Source organism: Curcuma longa, chromosome 1 (assembly GCF_044706935.1).
Source record: "Curcuma longa cultivar G26 ecotype Majalengka, Jawa Barat chromosome 1, ITB_CL_G26_1.1, whole genome shotgun sequence".
NCBI lineage: Eukaryota > Viridiplantae > Streptophyta > Magnoliopsida > Zingiberales > Zingiberaceae > Curcuma > Curcuma longa.
Window position 1 is genome coordinate 21,273,211 of NC_133861.1, and position 24,929 is coordinate 21,298,139.

The 24,929-nt window shown below is 37.3% G+C and overlaps 3 protein-coding genes across 3 annotated transcripts; all 3 read right to left on the bottom strand.

The window, feature by feature from the left end:
* Nucleotides 1-1,084: 1,084 nt before the first annotated feature.
* On the bottom strand, nucleotides 1,085-2,408 carry LOC141826089 (uncharacterized). The gene is made up of 3 exons (XM_074713350.1): nucleotides 2,362-2,408; nucleotides 1,540-2,090; nucleotides 1,085-1,472 (listed from the first exon to the last, which is right to left on the bottom strand). The coding sequence occupies exons 1-3, from the start codon at nucleotides 2,406-2,408 to the stop codon at nucleotides 1,333-1,335; spliced, it is 738 nt and encodes a 245-aa protein (XP_074569451.1). The 3' UTR covers nucleotides 1,085-1,332.
* Nucleotides 2,409-2,530: 122 nt separating this feature from the next.
* LOC141821490 (aconitate hydratase, cytoplasmic-like) lies at nucleotides 2,531-13,862 on the bottom strand. The gene is made up of 20 exons (XM_074708910.1): nucleotides 13,578-13,862; nucleotides 13,389-13,493; nucleotides 13,146-13,306; nucleotides 11,987-12,079; nucleotides 10,462-10,647; nucleotides 10,168-10,329; nucleotides 8,019-8,163; nucleotides 7,739-7,881; nucleotides 7,617-7,673; nucleotides 7,462-7,541; nucleotides 7,302-7,377; nucleotides 6,244-6,429; nucleotides 5,640-5,707; nucleotides 5,444-5,562; nucleotides 5,244-5,365; nucleotides 4,104-4,202; nucleotides 3,539-4,018; nucleotides 3,310-3,408; nucleotides 2,962-3,204; nucleotides 2,531-2,877 (listed from the first exon to the last, which is right to left on the bottom strand). Exons 1-20 carry the CDS (start codon nucleotides 13,822-13,824, stop codon nucleotides 2,803-2,805), a joined length of 2,946 nt encoding a protein of 981 aa, XP_074565011.1. The 5' UTR covers nucleotides 13,825-13,862; the 3' UTR covers nucleotides 2,531-2,802.
* Nucleotides 13,863-15,821: 1,959 nt separating this feature from the next.
* LOC141811947 (uncharacterized) lies at nucleotides 15,822-24,538 on the bottom strand. Its single transcript, XM_074700037.1, has 3 exons — nucleotides 23,294-24,538; nucleotides 18,700-19,048; nucleotides 15,822-16,290 (listed from the first exon to the last, which is right to left on the bottom strand). The coding sequence occupies exons 1-3, from the start codon at nucleotides 24,328-24,330 to the stop codon at nucleotides 16,030-16,032; spliced, it is 1,647 nt and encodes a 548-aa protein (XP_074556138.1). The 5' UTR covers nucleotides 24,331-24,538; the 3' UTR covers nucleotides 15,822-16,029.
* Between the last annotated feature and the right edge of the window lie 391 nt (nucleotides 24,539-24,929).

A 24,929-nucleotide genomic window follows, 5' to 3' on the forward strand; every position in this document is an offset into this window, starting at 1 on the left:
GCTTTCGTTATGGAGCTGCTGGGTTTCGCGATGGGGGGGTTCGTAGCAATGGAACAACTGATTTACCTTAAGAGTTCTGCATTGGAACAACTTTATTTAGTTATATGTTACTGCTTGTTAAAGATGTGGAAATTGAACATCAGTTGCTCTCTTCTTAAATTGTAAAGATGTGGAAATTGAACTTTACTGCACGTTAAAGTTGTGGCCACTTTGCCTGAAGTTTTAAGTTGTAAAGAAACTCATAGAAATGGAACTTTATTGCATGAGCAGCTAAGTTTTAATTGTTCAACACATTGTAGTATTTTGAGAAGTTTCTGAATGCCACCAGGATGCACTAAGTTTTAATTGTTCAGCACATTGTAGTACAGAATTGTTCAATTAATATACATTCTTTGAATCATTTCGAAACACAATTGCATACTGGGACAAATTGTTGTTGAAATGAAATAAACCTCCCTTCTCCGATCCCTGCAGTTATCCTTCACCAATTCGAGCTGCATCTGAGGAGATGGAGTAGCATACCTATCTGTTTGCAGATGCATGTACGTGCAGAAGATCCAAAAACCCACTGATAATAATAAATGGACGGAAAGAAACTTTGATAAGAAAATTTGAGACAAAAATAATATCTTTTTTGTTAAGCCATAATTGAGCTTTGTTGGCTAATCCGGAGAAGAGAAGGCATTTGCTGGAATTGTTACTGAGAGAGATAATTGGTTGTCCATGTTTGTTTTTGTTGGTGAAATGGTATTAAATGTGCTCATGCAATTATATAATGCTCATAGGTGCATGGATAAAGCTAAACAATTATGTGAAATCATAAGATATTTTCCAGTTGGTAAATTTCTCAATTCTACAGTTGCTCCTGTAGATTCAACTGGGTAGATGATTTTCTGAAATTCTTTGGCAGCTTCAATTTTTATGGCAATCTTTTGTACAACTGAGTGTATGTCAAAATCTCAATTAAGTTAAACATTATCTAATTATCCTGAAACTTATTTTCATAACATTTTGATAATTACATAAAGAATAAACTCATGGGCAACAAAACTCGAAATCATATATATTTTTTCAATAACCAGTTCCTTATTAATGTTACAGAAAGTGGATGTGGCTTGCAGAAACCCACAAATGTCTACTTCAACAATGGTTATCAATCACTCGTCCAAGGTGTAGCATCACAATTCATCTCTCACTCAGCCATACAACAGAATTTCTGTGGTTGCTCGGAGACGGAGATAATCATACATATCATACCCCGAAAGATGCATCCTTTCTGCGAGTTCTAGGGCAGCATCCTTCTTGTTCCGCAGGCAGAGCTTCTTCAACAAGCTATTTGCCACTGGCATGTCGAAGATGAATCCCGTGTCCAAGGTGTAGAACATAACATCCAATGCTGATTCTAGCTTCCAACTCCTGCATAGGTAATTGATAAGGAGTGCACAACTGGGAGGAGTTGGATCGATCTTGGCCTGCATCAGGATCCGAAAAATCAGGAATGCTTCATCGATCTTTTTTACTTGACAAAACCCAATGAACCCAATAGGCGTTTTTGGGATTTAGGGTTAGAAACCCTAAAACCTAAATGAAGATGACGGGACGTGGCGACGGCGGCGATCAGGACGGGGAGGCGACGCCGGCGACGAGCTCTCTCAGGACGAGAGGCGACGACGTCGTCAGCTCTCTCGTCGAGCTGCGAGATCGGCGGCGATGGGGCGGCGACAAGGGGCGACGAGAGGGAGAGGCGAGCAGAGGGCGCGGCGGCGAGCAGAGGGAGAGGCGAGCAGAGGGCGCGACGGCGAGCAAAGGGAGAAGAGAGCAGAGCGCGGCGGCGCTTCGAGCAGCGCGGTTGGAGGAGGAATCGCCGAAGGAGGAAGAAGAGGCGGGGGCTTCGAGCAGCGCGGGTGGAGGAGGAATCGCCGGTCGGAGGAGGAAGAAGAGGCGGAGGCTTCGAGCAGCGAGGGTTTTTGGCGAGGAGGAGGAGGGGGCCGACGAGGAGGAGGGAGCGGGCGCCGGTCGGATGAGGAAGAAGAGGCGGGCGCAGGTCGGAGGGAGCGGGAATGGGGTTTTGGGGGAAAAGTTTGCACGTGCTACGCACGTGTAAAAACCGAGAACCCTATAAGACTCAGCTGCGTTGCTTTTCGACGCTTAATTAATGCTGATGTGGAAAAGCCACGTAGGCAGCGCGCAGGAGTCGCTCACCGTTCGGCGCTCAGAATAGCAGTATTATATATATATATATATATACATCCCACGGAGCAATAACGACAAATATGCAGAGTTAAACCTTAGTATTGTTTTGTATCTAATGGAGAAAATTCGTCGTTCTCTAATAAGATGTCTTCGACTGGAAATTAAAACAATAAACCAAAAGTGGCACAAGTAGCGTGCAGAAATAGAGCTAACATATACGAACTATCTTTTAGTTAGGTTGACAATCTAAATAGACACACCAAAATTAATGAGCAAATTATCCAAGCACGGTCATCGAGTTTATCCAAGCACGGGTACCATTATCTCCGCTGCTGGTTCCGATGAAAAGTTTATTGGTAAACAAGCAAGGTTTGACCCAGTATAAAAATGCATAATTTAGCCATTGTTTGACCATGGGAAAGAATGAATAATCAAATAGTTATCGTGAGTGCTATAAATTCAAGCACTGAGCTCGCTATTCCGCTTTCTTTTTATTTCTTGGGCAGCGTTGGTAAATCCGCTAGATCAATTGTTACCAATGGAATGACAACCAAAAAATGCCATTGTGCCGCAACAGCTCCTCATTAGTATCGTGTGCATAAAAATAGACTAATTTTGGGTGTTGATCAAGCTCCTAAGGACATACGGAAGAATTCCACCATGGTTGTAGTATGCAAGCTCCACCTGTGCCGTCAAGTAGAAACAACTACTGAGTGCTACCAAAAAACTTGTTTAAGTGTAAGAAATAATTGGAAGTCTTGTTTATACCTCAGTGTCAAAGCGAACAATGCACGTGAACGACTTGCCAGTGTCCGTGGTGACTGTGACATCCTGGCCAGGTTTAATATTAGTCACATTGTCTGGAAGGTGGATAGTGTAACGTTCATGGCCTGTCAATCCGAGGGTGTCTGCATCCTCTCCAGGCTTGAAACACAAGGGAACAATTCCCATGCCCACCAGATTGCTACGATGTATTCTCTCGAAGCTCTTAGCTATAACCGCTTTGACACCCTGCAACATCGCGCGTGTTTTGACGACATTTGTAGTGATGGAAAATCCTCACCTACAATGAGGATGCACAGTTTGACAGTAATGACTACCTATGAGATGAAGTACCTGAAGCATCGGCCCTTTAGCAGCCCAGTCACGAGAACTTCCACTTCCATATTCTTCACCTGCCAATATTATGGTATCGTGGCCTTGACTTTTATATCTCTGCAGACAAAGTACAAAACATCAGCAAATGGAACCGATTGCCATACGTACAGACAGATTCATGCAACATCCAGTAAAATATGTTAAGGTGCAGATTAGGGCTATAAACAACATTGAATAACTAGCTTACCGTAGCAACATCAAACACTGACAGTTTCTCCCCTGTGGGGATGTGAATTGTTTTAGGACCAACTTCTCCTTTCAAGAGCTTGTTAACTATGCGAATGTTGGCAAATGTTCCCCTCGCCATCACCTCATCATTTCCACGGCGACTCCCATATGAGTTGAAGTCTTTTGGGTTGACACCACGCTCCACCAAGTATTTGGCAGCTGGACTATCCTTGTGGATGCTTCCGGCTGGTGAAATGTGATCTGTTGTAATACTATCACCAAAGTTAAGCAAGCAATAAGCATCTTTAACAGGGTACGGGCCAGGAGGTGATATCGTCATGTCCTTGAAGTAGGGAGGTTCATGAATGTATGTTGATGTAGAATCCCAAGTGTACTCTGTGCTTGGTGGAACAGAGAGCTGATTCCACATGGGATTGCCTTTGGTTATTGCCTCATAAGTATTCTTAAACATGTCTGGCAACACACTAGATTGTACAACCTGAAGTAACAAAAGAGCAAAATTTTCACCAAGCCTTTCTGATGAAGTTATAAACGGAAAAAGGGACCAGGACCAAGTATCTCACATCTGCTATCTCTTCAGAAGTAGGCCAAATATCTTTGAAGTAAACCTTCTTGCCATCCTTGGAAGTCCCTATGGGTTCTTTTTCAAAGTCAATGTCAACCTGCAAGATGATTCTCATTGAGCAAGCAAATGCAAATTGTTTCATCATGTCTCCAGAGCAAAAACAAACGATTGCTTTACACAGCCTTCTGCATGATTGTATCAAATAAGCATATTGGATCCTTGACAATGACAAAGGGGGGGGGGGGGGGGGGGGGGGGGGGGGGGGGGGGGGGGGATAAAATTTCTCACAAGAGCAGCATACTACAAACCTTGGCAAAGAAAAAGATTTAATTATCAAAAATTATATATAATTGCCATTCAAAATTAACAGGTAATATCTTCAATCCAAATCCAATTGATCCAACTCAAGGATTCCCAAATCTTACAGTTCCATAAATTGCATCTAAATCTTTAAGGGTACAATAATTGTTCTATGCTTGCTTTTTGTTTAATTCAAATTTGGCATTATGAATAACATAAAACAGTTTATATTTTCACAACAACAGTTCCACTACACAAGTATATTTTTGAAAATTAACTTTATTACTTATTGACTCATTCAATGAGTATTCCTACAAATTCATTTTATAAAAACATAATAAATTCTCAAATTAGTTTTAAACTATTCATATTCATAACTTTTATCAACTATGGAATAATTAAATAAATATATTTAGTGTGAGGTGGTTTTACTATATAAATTACAAATGTTATGAGACAAACTATGAAATAACAAAATTTGTTTCAAAACCTTTGGAAAGAATGTCACAAAACGGGTTTATATGGCTTCCTAAAATAATTAAAAACCAAAAAATTAGAAATCCCTAAATGGTCTAACTTTAATCTATTAATGTTTAACATTGTTTTTCCTGTGTACATGGATTTTTGTGAATTTAGAATTTATGTGTGACTTCCTTTAGGCTCTCCTTTATATTTATGGGATATTTGACAGACATAAGAAAATGACACCACAAAGGTTAAACTAAAAATTACACCTGATTCACTACTGCTTCCAACATTATGTTAATATTGTTGCCAAATAAGTGTAATCAGTTCGTGATTTTGCCGAAATAGGACATAAATTAGCAGTCATGCATACCGTGCCAGCAAGAGCATATGCTACAACAAGGGGAGGTGATGCAAGATAATTGGCTCTGGTCAAAGGATGTACACGTCCCTCAAAGTTCCTATTTCCAGATAAGACGGCAGCTGCAACTATGTCTGAAGTAGAGCGGACTTCAGAATTCCTCTCAAAGAGAAAAATAAGTGGAATATAAAATAAAAGAACTAAAATATCACCATTCTCTGATATTGCAGCTGACACAGACGCATCAAGGTCACCAGAATTTCCAATGCAGGTGGTGCAACCATACCCAACTATATTGAAGCCAAGTTGGTTTAAGTACTTCTGAAGACCACTGAAACAAATATCCCAGATTCAAATGAAGAGTCAAGGAAGTTATATACGGGAATATTGCATCATCATTGAAACTACCTCTTTTCAAGGTATCTGGTTACAACTCCAGAACCAGGAGCAAGACTTGTCTTAATCCATGGCTTTACCTGATAAAATATGACAGAATCCATTATATTAAGGAATCATTTTTTTTTTTTTTGCATATTTACATATGCTCTGAACTTTACCCATAGGGATTGTATTTATCCAAGTCATAGGTTGAACATTTAATGGCTCATATTGATAATATCAGCACGACATTTCAGAGAGATTTTAATGATGGTAACAATATCCATTTATGAATCCCAAATAGTTTGAGAAGCATGACTCTATGTTGTATTAAAGCAAACTAGCATGTAGCAGACAGCTATTTGTAAAAGAAGATCCCCTCCAAGAAGCAAAACATCATTTCATGATTCATGCGATGGTGATATAAACATGATAATTGACCAATGTGTCAGAATTTCCAACTAGTCTTATTTCAAACCAAGAAATTAATTGTAGCACACATCTGTTTGGAATTTTATCACATAATTCTGCAGTCAGATTATAAGTAAGACCATAATCAAATACGAAAGAGGACAACTGAAAGTATGCATTATTCATATATCAAAATAAAATGCAATAATTAATGTATGCCAACCTCCAGGCCTAGCTCACAAGCTTTCTTTGCAACCAGAGCAGCTCCAAGCATTACACTAGGATTTGATGTGTTTGTGCAACTAGTAATTGCAGCAATGACAACATCACCATGCTTTATCTGGGCAGGTGTATCATGGAAAGTGAATTCTGCAACTTTATTCTGGGAGTCTTTTGGAACAGCAAAACCCTAGAAAGTAGGTATACAATGAAAGAGAAAACCAAAGAAGAATATTCAATCTAGACATTATAAAAATTCATAAAAACAGATATTGCAAAATAAGTCCGCCCCTACATGAACTGAACAGTGAAGAATAATAAGGTGAACTACATGTGCATTCTGCTGATGACTTTCTTCTGTTACTTACATGAAAGACTTTCTAGTGGTTTTGAATACTCTGATAGCTAACGAATACATATGAAATATTATGTATGACATGAAGGGAAATGTAGCATGATGTCAATATATACTCTTAAGAAGAACTCAAATAAATTGTAAAGGAAGCATGTGAATTCATTCTTCGCAAAAAATATTGTTAGTTGTAGAGAAAGCATTATTAAGGGGATCTGCAAGAAGCATCATATTGCATGTCTGCTTTTGAACTTTAAACCCCTCCCTGTCGCATGCATAGTTACTACATTGTAGCAACGAAAAGGGCATGATCACGGATAAGAGTTAAGCTGATCACGTACCTATATTGAAAGAAGGAGTTATCTGATTAAGTAATTGAAAGAAAAGTCTATTGTTTGCAAGTAAGATTGCATATAGTACAACACTAAGCAACAACATTAACAGGCTCCCAATTATTAGAGTCAGCTATGTGGTTTTTATTTCTCAATTGGATCCTAAGCAAAGGTTATATCCCTTATTAGGTGACAACATAACCATACAACAAATGCAGGAAAGTCTATCTGAACAGAGTATATAAATTTCTGCATTTACTGGCCCTAACTCAATCATCAATCTTTTTCATATGAGCTTGGGATTAGCATTGGTGATTTGGCAACAGCACAATGCAAAAACTGGTCATAGGAAAGTACAATAAAATTGTTCTTTTATACCTTGAAACCAACTTTGCTATCCAAACAAGACTGCCAATCTGCTTTCATTTCCTTCAAAGGGACTCGATCATGAGGCCTGCATATTATTTTATTTGAAAAACAAAGGATATATTCAGCTACAACCTAGTATAACAGTTCAACTTGTTTCCAAATATGTTACCTTTTAGGTCCTGATACACATGGTTCAACATGTTCTAGTTTCAACTCCAAATAGGATGAATATGCTCTTTCAATTTGAGGCTGGAAGTGAGCTTGAGTCAGAACAACCAACTATAATATTGCCATCTAAAGTTAACACTGTCGAGAGCAAGTTACCTGGCTATAGTCAACAAACATCTTATTTGCACGCAAGTAGGATTCTATCATGGCAACCTAAGAACGAAGATGATTATTGAATGCATTTAAAACTTCTCAAACAGAAATTAAAAGGAAATTACAGTTTCATCACTTCGTCCAGTCAATTTCAAATATTGCAGTGTGACATGATCAACTGGGAAGAAGCCCATAGTTGCTCCATACTCTGGGGACATATTTGCAATAGTAGCACGGTCTGCCAAAGAAAGTTCACTCATTCCTTCTCCTGTATCAAAAACATATACTACAATTATTAGCAGTGAAGTAGGATCAAGGATAAAAAGAGTGTGACTAGGAGGAAAAGTAGACCCTGGAAATATTGAAAAGACAAATTAAAGGTCATGGGACACATCAATCCATTACCATAAAACTCGACGAACTTCCCAACAACCCCATGCTTTCGTAATATCTGGGTCACAGTCAAAACCAAGTCTGTAGCTGTTACACCGTTCCTCAACTTTCCTGTGAGCTTGAAACCAACAACTCCAGGAAGTACCATACTCATTGGCTGAAAATTTGTTACATTGACAAACCATGTGAGAACTTTCAACATTTTTTTTCAATGATTTTATATGTATAAATAGATCACAATGCAGAACAAACCATGTCACTACCATAGAACAGCAATTTCAGTAAGCAAAAATAGTAACAAGAAAATGATCTACATCACTGCATGGTGTTAGAATTAATAGTTATCAGCTGGCATTAGTCAATAGCTTAGCCCCATATTAGGTAATTGGTCATTAGGTTTTATGTCAAAGTCCAATATAGATATGCATGTCTCTTTATGATTAAAATAATAGAATTTTATCCCACACAACTTCAAACAGAGCAGGTTCTTTTCTTTAATCTCTCTCTCTCTCTCTCACAAACAAATGACCCTGGGAAAAATCAAGCATTAGTGATCTTAATTGAAGCTCTCCAACTTAATCTTGCATATTTCATCCGTACTGTTGCCCTATCACCTGTTGTTGCATCACCATGGTAATGAGAATTTTCTTCATGAATTGTCCCGTGGAGATCAAACATTAGCACCATCGATGTTGCAGTTACGACATTCTTCTTGACAAAAAAAAATTCAAGAACTACAATTAAACATGTTTCTTAATGAATTGTCCTATGTTATATGGCATTGAATGTTGAACTATAACTCAAGCACATGAGCAGAAAAAAAGAGTTGCAAAGATGAAGATGTTAAGGTGGATATGTGGGCATAGGAGTATGGACAAAATAAGAAATGAGAGCATTAAAGAGAAAGTCGGAGTCCCATCTATTGAGGGAAAACTCCGAAAGACACGTTTAAAATGGTATGGATATATACTTAGACGACCAATAAATATTCCAATTAGATGATGTGAAACTATGACAACTATGCACATCAAACGAGAAAGAGAAAAATCAAAAAGACTTGGTTAATAATAATAAAATAAGATAAAATTTATTTAAGTATAGATGATGATATAGTAAGGGATAAAGCCCAATAACGTAGAAGGATCCATATAGTCGACCCCACCTAGTGGGATAAGGCTTGATTATTGTTGTTGTCTTAATGAATTGTCCCATGGAGATCAAATCTGCAACTTGCACTTGGAAATTGCACCAAGGATTAAGAGAGAGAGGAAGAGAAGGTTATTCGGAACCTCAGACTTTGATAGCCTGTTAGAGGTGAAAATCTTAAAGGTTACCATCAAAGATAGTCTCTTCTACCTTTATGTATATCACCTATAAGTATGGTATATCTGCAAGAAAGCCCTAAAATCTATTTACAACTAGGTAGCAAATACTACAAAGGTTCCAAACAAGCAGTGGCCTGGTTGGTTTGATCTATCTATAATCAAGGAAAAAATGGATGTCAAAAAGGATTGACACCTGCTAAGACACTCCAAGGAAAAAGTTAAAAGGTTTTCCATGTTCCAACAAGATGGCTCATATTTGGGAAATTTATCCAACCCATACACTTATATTATGGAAACTCACAAATATAGGAAGGACGAATCATAGTCAATCTTAAAACTAAAACACCCATATAAGTTTCTAAGGTTTTGACATATATCATGAATTGCCTATTATGCAGATGACATATATCCTTTCTTTTTCAAGCATAACACCCAATTCCAGAGAAAGTAGTTGCCAATAGTATTTTTTTTCCTTTTTCCATGTCCTTGCATGCCACTCTAGAGACCCTTTCATGTTTTGTTGGTCACAATTCAAACAGTTCTGTGATCTCAGAAAGTAGTTAAAGATATATGCATAAACACTAAAAGTCTATGAAATACCAATCATCCCATTAGATACTGAAATTTAGAAATTTACACTGCATACATTATGGCAAGTTTGCCATAGATAAAAACAAAACTATCTGTCAAAGAATCATACATATATAAATGTCTTAGGCAGTACATAAAAAGAATAGAAAAGAAAGGGTGATAGAAAATATTGTGATCAAAGAAATTCTCCAGCTCAAATGAAGGCATATAATGTTTTTGTCATATTGCTAACATAGTAAACTTACCTGGCCAAGCATTGCAGCTTCTGCCTCTATTCCACCTACACCCCAGCCAGCAACACCTAATCCATCTATCATTGTTGTGTGGGAATCAGTACCAACAACACTGTCTGGGTAAAGGATTCCTCCAGTGTTGAGGACAACTCGACCAAGATATTCTAAGTTGACCTGGAGAAGGCATTTCCAAACTCAAAATTAATAAGATATATAATGCTTAATGGAATAAGAGAAAATTATTGAGTAATATTTACAGAATACAGAGTTAACATAGTGTTTTCATGGTCAAAACAATCCATTTACCTGATGGACAATACCAGACCCTGGTGGAACTACAAGCATGTTTTGGAACGCATGGGAACCCCACTTTAGAAAACCAAATCTTTCCTTGTTGCGTTGGAATTCAAGTTCCATGTTTGCTTGCACTGCATTTTCTGATCGTGCCACATCAACTTGCACCGAGTGGTCAATAACAAGATCCACAGGAATCTGCATGAAAATTGGAATATATGTTGAATGACTTGCAACAATGAAAAATGCTAAAGGATGATAGAGGGCATTGCTATCTACTAGTTGTAATAGTTTCATGTATTTTGTTTTCTTATTTCAAATGATACTAAGGGTATGTTGATAAAGAAATCATTGATTAATAAGATAGAAAATGAGTAGTCAAAAAAGATAGGAGCTTCTAGAGTCTCGTGTGATCGTCATGCTCCTAAGGCAAAATAAAAAATTTCATAAGATTGTAATATAAGATGCTATAAAATTATGGATTGAACTGTCGGGCTATTCGGATATATGTACAAAAGGGTGTGTAGCAAAGATGCCGTAAGATGGTGTTGGGCTATACAAAATACTAATATTTGAAAGCAATTAGGTGTGATTTTAATTGAGACAAAATGAGAGAAAATAGATTGAGATGGTAACGACATGTTCAAAGATGACACATAGATTCTCTAGATAGAAAGTTGAATCTAATTGAGCAGATGATTTAAGGGGTAGATGAGGACCAAACAAAATACTAATCAATATGATAAAAAGATATAATCAATTTTAATATTACTAGTGATATTTTTTTGCAAAGGACTGGTCATGCAGTCAACCTCAAACAGTTGTGAGAAATACAATGATGATGATGTTGTCCCATACATCACAAGTATAATGTTAGTATTCCACAGTTCAGAGAACAATGATACTTGTGCATTCTGTCGTTACCAAAGAGTAAAAAATTTCTTTTACAAGTGACTCCGTAGAACTAGCTAGGAAGATAAATCAAACATCCACATTATCAGTTGCAGCATAAGTTTTCTGACTAAAAGAATATTCAAGTCCAACCATGCCCTAGTTTGACTGTTTCTAGAAGTATATGTTAAATTTGAGAAAAAAATTTTAACTTTACACTTATTACAGAGTTCTCAAATAATAATCTGGCAATATTGAGAAGGGGTTACTATTCCTAAAATGCAATGATTTTGCTCTTCAGTTTTAGAGGCCATATGCAAAGTATTGGTTAATTCAAGATTCAATCACAAAGAAATGCCCACAAAGCTCTCAATTCGATTGGTTTATGTGAGTCAACCAGTCAACTAAAGAAACGAATGCACCTCATCTGAGGTACATATCTTCAATTCAGAAAGTGGAAGTTCAGTACAAACTTGGCACCTTACACCTTATGTTCTTGAAAAAGGAGCACTAACCATTGAATGCTGGAAAAGAGTATCGAAATGCATTTTGGAAGTTAACGATAAAGAAGAGAAAACATGCCCCACAAAATGGACAAAAGAGATCCACGTAAGGGATAATCTAAGTAATAGTATATAGCACTTACTAAAGGATTGATTTTCTTTGGATCACTTCCGAGCTTCTTCATAGCATCTCGCATGCAGGCAAGGTCAACAACAGCTGGAACTCCAGTGAAATCCTGCCACAAACAAATTCAAGATCCATAAAGATATAGATCATATTAATAAAGGAAAATGTTAAATAAATTATGTTTCTTTAATTTCCCAATTACATTGACAGACATTTTTTAAACAAAAAGGTGTGGCATACATGTTCTCTTTCAATTGTCAGCTAACATGGTAAAGCAAAGAAATTTACTACAATAAGCAGGAAACAAAACAAGATCACCACAATCATCATCTATTCTCTCTGCAATATTAGACCAAGTAGCTTCGATACTTCAGAAGTAAAGCTAACATAGTTAATCAGTACAATTTGAGAACTTTTGAGAACAGATTACAAGTATTTGTTATCTATCCAATCATCTCTCTTTTAAGTGTATTGACTTAAAGAAAATAAAATCCATTCCCTGACGTCATTTATATTACATAAAAGTTGTGGATGAACATGCCACTTTTACACACTTTGAAACAAACATAAAATGAGCAGCAAGCCCATCAACTGATTAGGAAGCAAGATACATCTGCCTACATGTCAAATTAGCAAGTAAGATGTGTAAGATGTGTCTCTCTTAGCATTATAGTTTCCAATACAATCATCCACAAACTACGGGAGGCAAATGTGTGTGCATACACATGTCTTGAGGCCCACTTTAGATTTAGAATTAGAACTTCCTAGAAGGTGGAAATATAGGAGACTAAGCGATGGATGCATGAGATCCAAATATGAGAATAATAAGCATACCCAAGTAAAACATGAATCTTTTAAGTTTTAATCTCTTGTAACAAATATGATGAATTGGTCAACAACCTGTCCAAATCCTATCAATCAGTATGAAAAATCCTGGATCCAGGATAGGTTCAATTGGATAACATGATGACAATCTCTTGGCTTATTTTCTAATTTACATTGCCGTTCTCCTTACAGGCTTGACACAAGAAAGGCGATTGATATCAATTTGACATCTTCTGTTACATAAGGTTCTCAATCATCCAAAAAAAACAAAGTTTCTGTAAATTCTAGTAAAATTCTGTAATTACAATAGTTTTGCCAAACATCAAGGATGATGAACGTATAGAACAAACCTGAAGGAGAACACGAGCAGGTTTGAAAGGGATCTCAACTTGCTTGGGCGAGGTGTTCTCCCAGTCCAAGATCTTTTCTACGTCCTTACCAGTCACCTGGAACTCGTCACAATTCCGAATTGCCGATTCCAAAAGAATCCTTATCGAGTACGGCAGCCGATCTAAAAAAAAATCACCACAACAGTCCAAATCAATACAACAACAATAACACAAGAAAAAGAATAGCCCCAGAGAAAGCCTCACCGATCCTGGAGTCAGTGAGCGCCGGCAAGCTGTAGTACTTCCCAAACTCCCCACCTCCTGGCTTCGGCAACGCCGTCAAGATGCTCTCGTAGGAGTTTCTCGTCGCTACAAAACTCAGACGGAAGAAATAACATCAGATCTGGTCAAGGAAAGCAACAGATCCGAGATATAAAAGCCGATGAAGAATACCCATGGTGGCGAACCGGCGCTCGAATCGGTCGACGACGGAGGCGTAGGAGCGGACGAGGGCGCGTTGGCTGATCGGAGACCGCCGATCGGCGAGGTGGCGGGCGGGAGGCAGGGAGACAGGAGGGCGCGGGGGCTGCGGAGGCGGGGGAGACGAGGGGGAGATCGATGGTAAGAGGCAGGCCGACCTGGTGAGAGATGAGCAGGAGGAGAGGCGAGAGGAGGAGCGAGATAGGAGAACCCCAGCCATCGCTGGACTGGTGCGAGGGGGAAGCAAGAGGGTAGGAATCTGGAAGATCAAATGAGGGAGACGGATTCTATATGAAGGGGAGGCGGAGAGGAAGAAGGAAGCTTGGAAACGACGCGTGGAAAGAGCGAACCAAGCCACCTTAGATCGGTCACCTCTTCTCTCAGAATAATATATGAGAGAACAAATCTTCGAGAGCGACAGAAAATATCAAAACATCGGAGTGGTAAAAAAATTGTTAAATTAATTCAGGAATGTTTTATTATATTTATTTGATATGTTCAAAATTCAAATTTATAATTTATAATTTACAATTTTTCCTGAAGTACTAAATAAAAGCTATATTTAAATGATTGCAGATTCATTTTACTAGATATTTGAAAGAAAAACTAATAAAATATTTTTTTACAGAATTTACTTTAAAAAATAAATTTAAAAACTAATTTTGAGAAACTAAAAAAGAGCAAAATAAGAAAAAAAATGTAAATTTTATCTGATATTTACAAGTTGATTTTAGCCCTTGTAAGATGTAAATTTTAATTTTAAAAATTATGTTTAAATTTGAGCCATAAATATTCACAGTCCAAAAATTATGTATGAAAGAGTCCACATTTTATCAAATATTTTGAGTTTATTTTTTCCAATTATATCACCAGGATAATGATAATTATTATTAGTATAAACTAGTTGATAATCTCACACACTATCTATCAAGTAAAAATTCAATTAAAATAAATAAATCAGATTTTAGTCATTGTGAGATGTAAATTTTAATTTTAAAAATTATGTTTAAATTTGAGTCATAAATATTCATAGTCCAAAAATTATGTATGAAAGAGTCAACATTTTATCAAATATTTTGAGTTTATTTTTTCTAATTATATCACCAGGATAATAATAATTATTTTTAGTATAAACTAGTTGATAATCTCACATACTATGTAAAAATTTAATTAAAATGAATAAATGGATCGAACTGATAGAATTTAAAATTTTAATTTGATTATTTTAAAATTTTAATTATTTTTTTTAAAAAATCAATTAATTTGGTTGAATTTTGATTTTAAAATTTTGTATTCGATTAAATCAAATAAATTTAATTAATTAAAATAAAAAAATAATTTATAAATTTTGTAAGTAACTTATAAATCTATAACTAATTAGTAAATTTTTATAATATTTAAAAATTTTAATTATTTTGATTAATTTAATTAAAAATCAAATTAATCGATATTTTATCGATTTGATTTATTCTATTTTTATTTAAAAATTTGATGTTAATTAAAAAAATTTAATTTTATTCAATTTTTAATTTAATTTAATTCAATTTAATTTTAATCAAATATTCAATCGTCTATAAATATAAAATAAATCATCAACGGATTATTATTAATGTAATATATCAGAAAAAATAATTAATCGATGTCATATACTTAGAGTAAATAATTTTAAATAAAATGAGTGATAAAAAATATGTGATAATTGAAACATAAAGAAAATCATCTAATTTAACTTTTAATCCAACAAAATTCACGAATTTTTAGTTAAATAATGGAGTACTAAAATTGCTATCCAAGTGAAACAAACTATTGTACTTAATCTCAAAAAGACAATAAGCAGAAAGGATAATGCAAACACAAAAAAAAAACAAACACTTCTGCCAGAATCTATCAGCTCTCAGAATAATTAGGAAACAAAATTATAACGGTTATACTTATAATTTTATAAATAATTATTATAATTATAACGACTACCAATTCATAACGGCTATAACTACAATAATTATAATAACTATAATTTCTTAATTATTATAACAAATTAAATTATATTATAATAACTACAAAATTATAATTATTATAAAATAAAAATTAAATAAAAATTTTAAATAAAAGATAATAATACTGAATAGTACTGGAGGAGATTTGAATAAATATAACAGTGAGGTAAAACGCCATAAAAAATCAAAATAAAACGTTCTTGATTTGAAAAATAAAAGAACATCTTATTAATTTTTGCCCTATAATTATCATAGTGATGGAAAAGATAGCAATGTTTACGTTACATAGCTCCGTGAAAGATTGGGAAACAAATACATATGATACAAGCGGAAGAAGACTAACTAAACTAGAAAAACATGAAGCATCAGGTAGCCGCAACAGTATTTCAGACAAGGGCTGTTCTTTTTACAAGGGTGTGATGACAAAAATGTCAAGCAATCTGGGAGGACCTGCCAAGGGCTGACCTGTGGTTTCTACTAATTGGTAGATGCACATAAACCGCATGGACCTCCGACTTGGAGACTTCCCCTTTGTCCCTGTCGATCGCATAGCAGACATAGACAGTGTCGATAACATTGTCCAGTACGCTGACGAAGTAGCCCAACACCACGATGAGAAGAAGCCCTGCCAGAGCTGCTACATAATACATGTTCTCCCCCAGAGCACTGACAGCCCTTAGAATCGCACAGACCTATTCCAATAAGTAAATCGAGCACGGATGAGAAAGGATGAGAATCTAATAAATTTCAAACATGGAGTAAAACAGACCTACTGCATTCAATTAACTGATCCGAAAGGAGAAACAACAAATTTGATTCAAAATCTGCTCATTTCACAGCTAAATGTGCAAGGTAGCATTGATTCCATTGAATAAATTGACAAAATCAAGAAGCAACAACAGTTAGGCAATCATGCTTGAACATTAGCATGACCAGCAGCACCGAGGTACTAGCTTACGGGAAAACTATGGGAGACTGTGGATGCTCAACAACCCTAAATGAATGTAGTCAGGTAGAGATTTCTATGTTACAGTTGTGTTGACTGGTTCTTTGACAAGAAGTGTCATGGTAAAACTGCAAGAGGCAATAGTTTGATCCTAAAGAATCATTAAGAGGCATCGATTTGTTTAAAAGTAAATCCTTAGCCAAGGTGAGAAGTGATCGATAAAAGAGTTTCAGATCGGTTAAATTGATTATGAACCATAAGAATAAATACATAGTTAATGGATATAGAAATTCCTACTCATCAACACTCTAGGTTCAGTCGAGACAGCTTCTAGTGAAGGAACATCACTGAATGAAATAATTTCAAAAAATTTCATCTTGTCCAGTTCTTTACTGAGGATTACCAGTGGCCAATCATTATATGCACATATTTTAAAATAAATATGGATAAATTATGATATACATCATACATAAGTGTTTAGGTGATGATTAACTCAGAGATACATAAGAGCTTATGATCTTATTACTAGCATAAGTGGTACTAAAAAAGTCACACATACGAGGAGTTGGCTATTCCATGGAAGTAGGAAAATTAAGTAAATTAGATTGACTAAGCTCAAATATGGTTTATGTAGAGCAAATTTATATTGAGCTAAGGTAAACTGTTGACACATTTGGATTGTCAAGTGTTGAAAAAGGGATAAATTATTAACATAATAATTATTAAACTGTGTCCCACTATTTGGGACTGAGAAGTGATGAATAGTTGGCAATATTTATAGTGGGACTTTTCAACTAGTTAACATTAATATTTGATTATTATGGAACAATTCTTAAACATTAAGAATCAATTTCAGACAATAATTAATTATTTGAGAATGTCTTAAATCAGTGGGTAAAATTGATTTCCCAACTTGGCAATCCATTGGGTGCATATCTAGTGTCTATTTCATCATACACAAGGGCCTTCACCCTAAACTAATCCTTCCGGTGTTATTAGAGTTCACGCTATCCATTTGATTCAGATTTAATTCACGTTATTTCATTGTACACAATTTCAGGCAATAAATGCATGAACACACTGATAGGAAATGGCTACCTAGGATGCTCTACTCTACCACATAGGAACTATGTTCAAGTTGTGCCACTATTAGAGTTGTCACACGAGTCCGCCCGTGGCAGGATGGGCCGGTCCGCTAAAAACCCATCATGTGGGGTGGGGCGAGCCGGTCCGCCATCTTGGCGAGTTAGGAAATCCCCAACTCATCCCAACCCAAGATGGGTTGCGAGTTAGGTGGGTTAACCCACGAGTCCACTAATTTTTTTTTAAAAAATAAAAATATATAGAAAAAATTAGAATTTTTAAGTTTAGATTGCAGGTTAGGCGGACCACGACCTAATTTTCCACTTTAAATTTTGAAGAAGAAAAAATTTCTTCTCAACCCGCAAACCAACTCAAGCCCACCACGAGCCGACCTGTTTGGACCCACAACCCGCCACGGGTTGGCCCGTCTGGATCTGCCTTTAAATGGGTTAATAAAATTTCAACTCACCCCACTTAAATTGTTTGCCGGGATGGGCCGGTCCGATGGACCCAACCCAAATTGACAGCTTTAGCCACTATTGTGCTTCTTCACTTCACCCACATTAAGGACAATATAGTCTTATGCTTTGAGCAATAGTTCCTAGCAAAGTCATGAGGTCTTCAACACAACCTTCATCTATTCTATGGTGAATCACTATCATGAGGAACTTCGACATAGAAGACCTTTTCAAGTAGACCATTCTTGTTAGAGAGGAACTTTTGCCTATAGGTAACAAAGTTAAACTTACATAATAACTTTAGTTTTATATATGGTCCATTTAATGTAAACTAGTAGCAGTTTTGAAAAAAAAATTATTCTGCAATTCCCTCCATTCCAAATTGAAATCTTTCTAAGACACACATGAAAAGAAATAACAACTAATAACGTAATTCTTAAAATGTTCATGGTGGTGTGTGGGGCATTCCTACCTAACAACTTATACAGTTGGATCAATGGGATCCCAATTCAATAAAAATCTTGGTAAATAACATCAACAATATAACTTAATCACTTAGGTGTCAGCAAAGTAGAAAATTTGTATAACAGACGAATAGAAAGGTTGGCACATACCACTATAGCATATAATGCTGAGAGGACAAAAATGATGCCAATAAGGATCCGTGTCGAAACAGTTTCAACAAAAACAGCTGAGAGAAGATTCCTTCTAAGAAGCTCATAAGTCATCTTAGCTGAAGAGCAGTATCCTTCACCAGTTATTGCAGCAAAAATTATGGTAAATTTGTTGACAAAATCAAATGCTGCCAGCAAGAATTCAGCGCAGCACTTAAAAATTAGATTCACAAAACCACGACCATCTTCATCTTGCCTTGCACTATCTACAATACTACGTACAAAACGTACAGCACCCATCACCATTCCTGAAAAACACACTGTCCCGAAGGATGGGCCAAAGGCATTCCTGCATTGGTGCAGAAAAGATTCAGGAACAAAAGAAAGCAACAGCATGCATGAACTGCTTCCAACATCAATCCTACTGTAACAATCATTAGCAAACTTGTTTAAATGGACCAAAATTTAAGTACATCTATAACAAACTATTTTTACAATATATTCGAACAGTAGTGTTATGGACAAAGTTCAAATAGGGACAATACCAAGGGTGTATATGTGATATTCTTTCTTAGTTAATAGCATATGTAGGTAGACTGGCCTAGAGTATAGGGAGATTCATTTGCATCATATCAACTCCAAACTTTACCTTTGGTCCAATATATTAGTAAAAAAATGTATGTTTGACTTACCAATTAACATAAGTATCGTTCCCATTTTCAACATGAAATTTTGCTACCTTAGTGGGGAGATATTCAAGGAGACTTCTATATTCATGTTGAAACAATTTCAGTGTCGGCAATATCATAAACATTGTTCCTTCCTCATGGTGACTTGCAATGTTACCTTGCTCACTGGAAGGAGCTCTCAAATATAGATGGTATCTAAATTATGGGGAACGAGCTTCACAAAATGATACCCTACAAATTCTCTTAATTCATTTTCCAAAGAATTTTACCAAATCAAACCAGACAAAATGCTTATATGCATCCACAAAAGACCTACTCATGACTTCCAGTCTACTAATTCAAGGGAATAAAGGTCTTCTTGGTAAAGACTAATGCAAATAAAATAGCATCAACTAAAATAACATGGGTAGAGTAAAATAAAATAACTAGTTCAAGGTTTGAAATATGACTTTAGTTTATCTTCAAAGGGTCTAAATATAATTTTATTTTATTTCTACTTTTACAATTTTCACTGTACTTGATCAATTTTTCTCAAGTCATAATAATACTAGGTTATTGTAAAAACTTACAAGAACAGTCCCATCTCATTGTTCTTCAAGTAAAAAATATAAGTTCCACTTTCATTTTCTAGATTTTTCACTCCTAAGATCACTGATTGAGAATATCTCATGTATTGCACTAGTTGGACCTCTTCAAGTTCAACACATGGAAATTGATTGAAGGTATATTAATGGTAGGATCCAAATATCTGACCTTTTAGCTGATTATGTTAGCAGGATTCGAGGTTTAAAATATCGAGTCATGCCGAGGTTTCGATCTCAGATTCAGAACGATACAGTTTCGATACCGTATCGTACCATACCGGTATAGTTTCGATATTTTTAAAATATAAAATATAAAATATATTAACTAAAAATAAAATATTTAATCTAAATAGTTAAAAATAAAAAATATTTTTTTCAAAAAAAATAATAATATAATTTTATGAGGCTTTAATTAAGCTTATTTAAATTATCTCAATTATAACTAGGAGTTGATTAAAATTATTAATCTAAGTTATTATTAAAACCTAAGTTAAAAACCGATCACTGTTCCGCGTGAGATCGCGGCAGTGTGGCCCACGCAATGCCTCCGGACAGCATCCAAGTCGGAACGTGGGTGTTACCGGGATAATTCGAGGGGCCCTTGGTCGAACTCGAGTCCAAGCCTGGTCCCACTCTAAGGGCCTAGCCAACCGAACCTATGAACTTGATTGGTCAAGTCACTTACTATAGACAGGTACTCATTCGGCTACCCTGTGACCGAATCATCTATACGGCCACCCCTTGACCGAATCGCCCATGCGGACATCCCTTGGTCGAACCACCCATTCGGTCATCTACTAGCCGAATCGCCCATTCGGTCATCTACTGGCCGAACCGCCCATTCGGTCATATACTGGCCGAATCGCCCATTCGGTCATATGCTGGCCGAACCGCCCATTCAGTCATATACTGGCCGAACCGCCCATTCGGTCATCTACTGGCCGAATCGCCCATTCGGTCATCTACTGACCGAATCGCCCAATTGGCCATCTACTGGCCGAATTGCCCTTCAGTGCCCTGGTATGTCTCATCATGATTTCTGACAAGCCCACACTTCTATTAATTGATACTATCGCTCTGCTGTCTGCACGGATGGTGACAAGATAACCCCTTACCGGCGATGGGATAAGGAACTCGATTGTTCCTGACACCTCATTAATCATGATGGGACATTCCTTAATGATGACGTGATAGGTATGCACGCTCCTCTTCTCTCCTCTTTAAAACGACCACTCTCCTTTCTAGCAGGTAGCTCTCTGAACTTCTTCAACTTCCGTTTTCTCTTTACGCTCAAGCTACTGTTCATATTCTTCCTCCCGCTGTACTTGACTTGATCGTCAGAGTGGTCACGCCAGGGCACCCCCCTGGCCTTCCTACTCACGCCTTCTTTGTTTTCAGGTCCAGGAGCCGGAGGCACGCCAGACTCTTTCTCCTGTTCCACGCCAGCCCCAAAGAAGGTCCTGACGATCCTGAAGCTCCCATCGCCGTCAGCTCCCCCTCCTGCTCCACTCCCAAGGCGAGGAAGGTCCGGTGGCGTGTCCAGGAGCAGTTCTCAACCGGAACAGTGGGTGTCGATGCCGATCCACTGGCAGAACAAGAAATTTCACCGGTATCGAATGAAATAGGTCGAGATTTCAATCCTTAGTGGGATTAATCAATCACTTTCTCAAATTCTTGAGCTATTAGGAAAGGAACTGGCCTATATAGTTATATTCTCAACAACCACCGACCATGAATAATAATGCTTAACTACATTGGATAAAAGGATTAGTTTAAATCAAGCAACTCCAACTACAAAGCTAGGTTTTTGCATAAGCTTATAAAATGAAAGCAACTACAATTCATATGGTACATGTTAACCATTGATCCAAACATTTGGACCAAAGGAAACTACAAATTGGAAGTTCACTGATGTACATAAATGGAAAGGTAAGCTTTTTATTGGCCTATAAACAAGTTAATCACAAAAATTTTCAAATACAAAGGTCGGGTTTGCACAAAACTCTATATAAAACTACAACTATATGATGCCACTTAAATGCACCTACTAACAGTTGCTCCACACAAACAAACCAAAGGAAACTAGAAATTAGTAGTTATATGATGCACATAACATGAAAACTTAATTATAATTGGCCTATAATGATATAATCATTGTTATATAGATCATTGAGGTTATCTGATTACATAATATATACTACATGTCTGATGTCAATGCAAAACGGGTTTGATGAGTAACTTCCAAGTCTTCTTTTTGTTGCAAACAGCTCCATTTTGATGTTACAGCCTGATAGTGTGCAAACAGGAATATTTGACTATGCCCTAGAAAGTTAGTTTAGGTATCCAATATCAGCAAGCCTTATAGTGTAATCTAATTTTAATCAGACCATATTCTTAACAAGATAATTGAAACAACAAAGGTATGCCATCAGAAAGTAGCTGATGATGTGGCTTTTAAGTTTGAGTATTCAAGTACAAATGCAAAACAAAAACAATGAACAACCACAACGTATTGCAAATTGTGAAAGATACAATAGAAAATTAGAAGGATTGGTGAAATTTTATGAACCATGAACTTTTAGCAGCAAGTGCATATCTTCAGTTTATGAATCATAGAGGATGCCAATGAAACATAAAGCTATGAGAGAGCTCTATTGGTAGTTGAATACGATATAGAAAGCCTATTAAAGGTAGGCCTATATTGTCTAAGTACAAAACAAATTTCTGCGAACTAAAATTGGATATGTGAGATCTGTAAGTAGTGGAAGGAATTTCATGTACAGCTGTGTATTCTCAGCAGGAACTGAAGTACAAGAGTTGGCACTGCTTTTAAACAATAGAAATACAAAGTTAAATTAAGGTGATATATGCTATATTCTAGGCCTTGCTTCTATGATCAACAAATATATAAATTGGGCCTTTGAAACAACTTAAGCCTTTTTAGTAAATTGTTACCCAATCATATCTTAACACAAAGACAAAACCATGATCATAAGCTGGAAACCTCCCATTCATTATTTCTTTGATTACACTCTTAAAAACTGATTGTTATTGTTATGCTCTCTTGAGTCTGCCGTGATTCAGTCACACACTCAGACTTAGTTGATTTTACCCTTAGAGAAGTGTTAAATTATAATTGATCCTTTACCAACTTGGCAGTCGACACCTTTAAAATTTAGCGGAATTATTTCCCACGTTTTTCTTTTTTAGAAAAAATTATAACCAAAGATAGCATAGAATAATGACCAGAATATGCGTCTGGTTTAGTAATAGAACACCCGACAACAGCAACAAGGCAGGAAAAACAAAATGCATCAATACCTTAATGAACTCCTTAAGCTCTTTGCAGGCTTCGATCCCTCCTTGTTGAAGTACCACTGCGCAACAGTGTCACCAATTACATATACATTCGCCTCCACCAACGTTGCTGCAGACCAGATCATCGTAATGATTGCTAGAGCAAAGTAAGCAGGAACCCAGCTCTCCTGTTTCCAAACGCATTTATAATATTCTCCACTCGCTCCCTTGACTTCCCTCGGGACTACCTTTCCGTTCCAGGTCGAGAATATCAGGAACACACATATCGGCGAGAAGTACACGAGCAGCGCGAGCCCCATTGCTGGAAGGACGGCAAGGAGCGCGATGTTGCTCGCGAGCGCAGTCGCGGCCACTCGGACAATTTGAACAGTGAGCTCGACACGGCGCCAGTTGGCGACGATAATCCAGATGAACACACCGATAACAAGGAAGACAAAGATAAGGACGATAATGCGGTAGCCGAGCGGGAATGCGTGGCGGCAGTCGCGGCCGATGGTGCAGGCGACGAACCAAAAGATATTGAGAAAGGACGGGATGAGAATAAAGAAAGGGATGGCGGCGTAGACCACTTGCTTGGCGTAACGCCGAAGGATCCAGAGGACTGCGAGGGCGATGGGGCCGGAGAGGAGAAAGGTGACGACGAGGGTCCAGATGAGATCCTTCAAGAACGGGGAAGAAGAGAAGGAAGAGGAGGAGGAATTAGAGGAAGGGAGGACGCAGGAGGAGGTATTGCGGTCGAAAACAAAGGAGGAGACACGGGAGGCGGCAGCGTTCCGGCGGGCTAGGGCGGCGATGCCGAGGGCGAAAGTCGCGATGCAGAAGAAGAGGAAGAGGAGTAGAGCCGGGATGTCTCGGGGAGGGCGTCGGCCGTAGTGGTAGGAGATGGGAGAATAGGACTCGTTGGCCGATGGGCTCAGCCCAGTGACGGAGGCATCGTGTCCCGCGCCGACAGAAACGGGGGGCGGCAGTAGGAGGGGCTGGGCGGCAGCGGAGGCAGGGTCTTCGACGGCGGAGGCCTGGGATTCATCGTGACTTGCCATGGGACGGCGGTTCGAACTGTCGAGCGAGGCAGGGAAGCAAAAGGCCGATGAAGCGGGGAGGCGGCGGCGGAGGCAGCGGCGGAGATCGTGACTGGGGAGTCAGTCGAAATGACAAAAATGTTGGCTGTGAGAGAAGAGCAGGTAGGGGTAGTTCCGTACTTTGCATGGAACTTGGCACTGTTGATCAGGAACGGTGGCCCACGTGGAGCATGACGAACGTCGCGGAATGCTTATCTCCAACAGCATCTTGATGCACGAATTTTGTTGGCTTCTTCCTAAACAATGAAGCACTTTAAGAAACTTGGCAGTGTTTATATTTTTATTAAAATATAATTTAAAAACTTTAGAAATATTAATAAAAATTAAACCTTCTCAGAGCATTTACCATGGGCAAATACAATTATTCCTACTATTACATGAATCAAAGTTCTAATATTAAGTTGTCTCATAGTATGATTAAGTTAATTATTGTGAAATAGATTTATTAAAATGGAAAGAAATCGAATTTCGATGTAGTCAACTGTAATTTTCTGCTGGTAAGATGTTTCAATAGTAAGATGAACTTGAAAGTAATACGAATCTAGAGGCAATTTGAGGCA